The sequence below is a fragment of the Sinocyclocheilus rhinocerous genome, unplaced genomic scaffold (genome assembly GCF_001515625.1).
Source record: "Sinocyclocheilus rhinocerous isolate Xijiao unplaced genomic scaffold, SAMN03320098_v1.1 scaffold1243, whole genome shotgun sequence".
Classification (NCBI taxonomy): domain Eukaryota; kingdom Metazoa; phylum Chordata; class Actinopteri; order Cypriniformes; family Cyprinidae; genus Sinocyclocheilus; species Sinocyclocheilus rhinocerous.
Window position 1 is genome coordinate 74977 of NW_015626033.1, and position 6436 is coordinate 81412.

Genomic DNA, 6436 nt, shown 5'->3' on the forward strand with positions numbered 1-6436 from the left:
TATATATATAATGCTAAAAGGGGTATTTATTGTGTATTTCTCTGATTATTGTTCTCTAACTCGTCCTAACACATTGGCTTTCTGTATTTTTGACACATGCATCCTCACATACACAGACACACTCATTACAAGATGTCAGGAGTCAGCTGCCCAAGGCAAGCTGCAGGGTCACACTCTGACAGCCATGACTAAAAGGTTTTCCCTTCAAGGGGCAATTATGCATGTGGATTTTGAGTGTGTATCTGTGGCACTGCAGGTGACACTAACTGAGAAAGACAGTGACAACAGACTGAGATAGACAGGAACGAGGGGCTTAAACCTGTGAGACAGAAAATGTGTACATGTGAGAGTAAGACAGAACTGGGGAACTCTGTGTAATTAAAGAATATGATGTCTACTGCTAACACAAAGAATAACTTAACAGGGGGGATAGACAGGCCAAACCATAGAAAGGTGAACATCGACATAACTATCCTATAAGAAAGAAATACTACTAAATGATTGAACATTGCCTCTGTCTCACTCCTTTTCTCTGACACTCTTTCTGCCAGGATAGTTTTGCCTGTCCAACCACTCAACAAAACTGTCTTGGAGTTGATAAGGCTGTCACTCTCCAGAGAGGAGGTCAGTCAAAGTAGTTGAGTGCAGAAAATTTGCCTCAGGCCTGGCGAGTAGAGTACATAGAAAGAGATTTGCAAACATTGGCTTGTCATAAAGACAGACAGGTAGACAAAGACAGACCTGGCAACACAACTAACTGCACACAGAATGGGGAATTCACAAAGAATGAATTGCATTGTTCATTTGCATGCACTGTTTCAGTTGTTTTAGTTCCCAATTTACTAAAGGTTTATGCAAATTAAGTAATGGTGCAAACACACCCACGTTTTTGTGAATTGGTTCTGAGTGCTAGCTTGTAGTATAATTATTATTATTAGTGTCTATTATAAGCCTAATTAACATAGAAAGCAGGCATGTTTCACGCTAAAATACTATATGGTAATGTGCTACATTCTTGAATTTGCCCCAAAATGAAGTAGAAACAAATGACACTCTCATGCTATAACTACACACAAGCTGAACACAGAAGAAATCCAATAGCTACAAAGCCCGATGCAAGCTTCTGTTGATATGTGTTGTGTCCAAATGTGTGTACTGTTTACTAATGCATTGGCACTTTAAAACTTTGATTATAATGCCAATACCGCTTTTGAATCCGAATCAGAATAGGATTTGCCTCAGGCCTGCCTGAGCAGACTGCAGAGACAGAGATTTCTCTTAAGACTAGTGAATTGACTGCCAAAGCCAGAGTTCCACTGAAGATAATGAAGGCATTTATCATATGCCACTACTGTCAATGATGGACATTCATCACATGGATAAAGAGAGAGAGAGAGAGAGAGAGAGAGAGGGAGGCTCGCTGGAAGTAGACACGCTTGCATACATATACACATAGCATAGTAACACAAGTCTACTTCCTAGACGTAAAGTAGTTTCTTAATCAGTTTTCCTAACCTTATTTTCCAGTAAAAATAAACATACTTAAAACAAGATAAATTTACATTAGATAACTGCATAAAATAAGACTTGTTTTCAGAGAATACCTTAAATTATTTTTTTCTTTTTACCCCACAGTGTTTCTTGCTGTATGCACAACTATTTTATAATGAGGTTTATGTTTAAAACAAGTGGGTAACTTCAAAATATATTCTCAGAAGAAAGTCTTATTATATTACTTTTGCTTCTCAACTAAATTTGTCTTGTTTTAAGGATGTTTAGATATTTTTTATAGTAAAATACTGATTAATGAAAGTGTCCATTTAGAACAAATCAAAAGATATACAGTACATACATACAAATGCACATCTGATTTTGAATCAGTAATCAAATCTTTAGTGCATTACTTGAAGTGATTTGATATGAAAGAAGCTGGCTGCCGCAGGATGATGCGGAGAAAAATAAGGCTGACAGACACCACTCATTCATGAATCAATGTGATTTTCTAATGAAGCCTTCGCTCTGTTTGGGATGCTCTGTGGGAGCTCTGACCATGCCAGTTAACATGCACAAACCAGCTCGGGGCATGCCTGGATATTCTCAATTATAAATGATTTTCATATTTCCTGAGTTTAAAAAGCGAGACAGATGGAGACCACTTAACGAGTCATGGCGCTCTAAGAGAAATTTTACTGCACATTACCCTAATGGACTTCTTTTCTCTCTCGCTCGCTTCTGTCCACTGTCTCTCTCTTTCTCTTAATCTTTCACTCACCCTTATTTTGCTTTGCTCTCTCTCTCTAACATGGTTGAGAGGTAATTACTGTCATTTACTTCTACTGTGGCCGTTAAGCCGATGTCCGTGACCATGCTGCGAGTAGCTGTACGCTCTTTTACTGTAATTACCTGCTAACGTACGGCTGCCAACTCAACGTTAGATAGGAAGTTTCTGTGCAAATGCTTTTCTTTTCCCATCACGCACACCCTCTGACCCCAGAATGTGTCTGTTCTCGACCAGCCATATGCTGATTTTATACACACACACCTACTCACACATGCACATACCCCACTTGTCCATTCATGTGGAAAACAGTAACATTCAATGCAGATTGACAATGTTTAAACAAAAACATGAAATATGGAATGTCAGAAAGAAATAAACTGTTTCTACAGCTAATAAAGTAGATAAGCAGAACACCTCATGATCTAGTCTTGAGTTTAACAGTGCAGGTGTGTGATTTGGCCAGTCTTGTGTCAAGTGCTAAGTCTTTAGGAATTTACGAAGGAATTTATGGGTCATATTGCAGCCCAAAATAAAACAACCACATAAGAAGTCATCAGGTTTCTAATTGTGACATTATATTCATCACTGTAATGCAGAAAAAATATATTAATACATAAAAATTGAAAGTTTTTATAATTAAAAAAATATTGACAATGATTCATTTTTATTAATACTAATAACTGTCACAAAAGTTACGTATACTGCCAATAATCGTATGACATATCAACTAATGGACGATATTAGGCATTTTATAGGTATCAATATTAAAGTTAATCTTTAAAAACATGAATCATTAAATAACACTGCCAAATATAAATCTTAAAATTAATGTCAATTTAATGTAATGTTAATAATTAATGTAATGTTCATACTGTAATGGTATATGTTATAAATATTATGTTGTGATCGTTATATTTATTTGTGGCATTTAAAATGACTGATTTTAGTTTTTAATTATTTTATTTTTAAATTTATGGAATTTTAATATCAGCATTTAATTGTTTATCAGTCATAACATGAAAGTAATTATTGGTTTATTGGTATTAGCCAGGATTTTAATATTAGTGCATTCCTAATAATAATACAGTAATGTCACAATAAGAAAATACATGCCAAAACATCCCTTACGAAAATTAACCATGATTTTATTATAGTAAATGTGTAGTAACCGAGTTTTTTTTAGCATATAGATATTGATATAGATTACCATTTGTATAACCACAGTTTTACTACAAATACCATGGTTAAACTATATGGTTAGTGTAGCAAAACCATGGTTAATTTGTGGTTACCATAGTTTAACTATAGTAACCATGTTTTTTTGTTTTTTTTAACAATGGTTAATTTTTGTAATATTGGATATTTTAGAACAAACAAGACAAATGTCTTGTCAATACCATATTTTAGAATTAAGACTTAAGACTTTGAGACATGGCCACAATCACACAATCTTTCTAAAATCTAAATCATCTTAATCAATATGCATTTGCTGTTTCTACATCTCTAATTTTGGGGTGTTAAATGGTTTATATCTTACAAGCACATCGCTGTTTGTCTTGAGGACAAGTCTGGGCGTGTCTTTGGACAAGCTGTGGTGTGGAACGCCCTCCTCCTCTCTGGCCTAAAGGAAAAACATAATGTCCCTTTTTATGCATGGCCAAAACTGAAAATAAACACACACATAACAGATGTAGAAAAGAAAGAAGGAATGATGTGAATAAGGAAATGGAGTGAGAGAATAAAAACAACATGTGCTGACCTGAATAGACATATAGAAAAAAGAGACATTCTGTGTGAGTGTGTCTGTCTACATTCAAATTCTGTAATCCAAGGTTATATATTAGTATGGTAGACTGAAACAAGAACAGTTTTCAATTATATAAGATTCTTAAAAAAAAAATCCTTGAAATATCTCAATTAAAAGCTGAAAAAAAAAGATTCAGAAATATTCTAGAATATTAGGGGAGAAAGCACAGCTGATACACTCAACACTAAAATAAATGAAATATCATAAAATAGCACTTCAAAGAAAACAATGAGTTTTATATAGTATCCTGCATTTATTCTGTCTCTGAGCACCTGAATGCCACTGCTGACAAACACCTCACTCACAAAAAAACTGAAGAACATCAGTCTCCGCATACACACACTTGTGCCATCTTCAGTCTTTATTTTGTGTAGTGTCTGTGACCCCTCTGGACTTGAGCCAACTCATTTACATATAGCACTAATGAGGCTCTAACACTCACACAAATGGCATATCCGCAGTCTTAATGACTTGAGGCATGCCAGTGCTCTAAATAATAACCACACACGCCATTCTTTTGCACTGTGAAGCCTCTTTCATACACACAGTCACAGATGAAGCCACATGCAGACACACAAAACTCACTGAACCTGATGGCTTATAAAGTAACCAAAAACTGCAGAGCTTGATAGTGTATGTGAAGACAACTCTGTGCCTCCGTATTGTAAAACATGCCCCAAATTGCTACAGTGTGTGTGTGTTATGCCACCTGGGCTTTAGCATTTCAACCACATCTCTGCCAGCCTCCATCTGGGCATCACACAACCCAACCCAGGTGTGTGTGTGTGTGTGTGTGTGTGTGTGTGTGCCTTTTGCACATTGCCAGGTAAAATGTACTTCTCCAAGGACAGAGATGGGAACACATATGAGGCACATTCTGAAAAGCCCATACACACACACAAACACACACACACACACAGACTCACACATCTGAGAAAAGCACATTCGCCATCTATCTATCTATCTATCTATCTATCTGCTGACAACAAGGTTTTCATTTGCTGAAAAATTTAAATACATTGTGTCATTTCACTTGCCAAATCGAAGTCAAATTAATTAGGAAAGTGTACAGTATATAAAAAGGAAGAGGTTTTGTTTTTCTGTCATATGGGTAAAGCAATGCATTTGTTAGTTGACATTAACCCATTAACTCTATATAAGCATTTTTCCACTGCTCTGACATGTTGCCCAGGGTGCGTCTGCTAATATGTGAGTGGCTAGAGTGGCCAAGTCTGTGTATGTGAGAGACAGTGATTTGAGAGTGTGTATGTTTGTTCTCCTGGCTAGAAGCGATGAAATAATCACCCTGCACCGTGAGTCACAACACCATGGCAACAAGACCTGAGGAAGCAGAGGCCCAATAGCTTCAACACTTACACACACACACACACAGACAGCTAAAAGAGTTTGTTTCAGAGATAGAGAAATTGTAATCTAACATTCAAAATAGAAAAGAATAAATCAGTTGCATGTTTGTAAGCCTGCAGTAACTAAGTTACTGGTTATAGATGTATGAATGTTCTCATTTGTTATGAGTATATTAATGATATATGTGTATATAAATCAACATCACCATTTACTGGCTGATAATTTACGCTCTGTCAGATTTTAACACTGTAATAACATTTAGGAGAGTTACAATTTCTCCTGACACACATACACACAGGTTTGTTTTTGTGAAAAGTGGGGACATCCCATAGGCGTAATGGTTTTTATACTGTACAAACTGTATGTGCTATTGCCCTACACCAACCCTACCCCTAAACCTACCCCTCACAGGAAACTTTGCGCTATTTCAGATTTTCAATACACTCCATTCTGTGTGATTTATAAGCGTTTTGAAAAGTGAGGACATGGGGTAATGTCCTGAAAAGTCACCTTCTCCTTGTAATACCTATGTCATACCCTTGTCATTATACAAATTTATGTCCTCATTTGTCACAAAAATGTGCGCACACACACACACACACACACAGTGCAGGAGAAAAGCACGGGCAGAATGAAGCATGAATGAACCAGTAGATGAAGAAAAGAATGGAAAAAGTCAAGAAAAGGATGTTTAACTAAGATCCAACACACACATTTCCAATGACTTGGTATTTTCTGTCCCCTAAATTTAAAGACCTAACCCTCACACAAAGACATTATTTAGGCCCAATCCCAATTCTACCCCTTAGCCCTTCCCCTTTCCTCTACCCATCCGTTTCGCGCGTTCACGTGAAGGGGTAGGGGTGTCTCGATTCTCTTTTGGTCGGAGGGGTAGGGGTAAGGGGTATGAATTATTTCAGTGTAAACCGGCTTCAGGGGCAACATGGCTGCCCGAGCGAACAAAAAGACACATAAATGTA

The 6436-nt window shown here is 36.7% G+C and overlaps 1 protein-coding gene across 3 annotated transcripts in view; it reads right to left on the minus strand.

The window, feature by feature from the left end:
• LOC107706905 (sine oculis-binding protein homolog) overlaps positions 1-6436 on the minus strand; it is a 37928-nt gene that overhangs the window by 8207 nt on the left and 23285 nt on the right. For 2 of the 3 annotated variants that reach the window (XM_016510766.1, XM_016510758.1), the window contains one exon: positions 3819-3902. The exons of the other annotated variant lie outside the window; for it this stretch is intronic. In XM_016510766.1, the coding sequence (XP_016366252.1) occupies positions 3819-3902 (84 nt within the window). The remainder of the gene's footprint in view (positions 1-3818; positions 3903-6436) is intronic. 3 annotated transcript variants of the gene reach the window in all.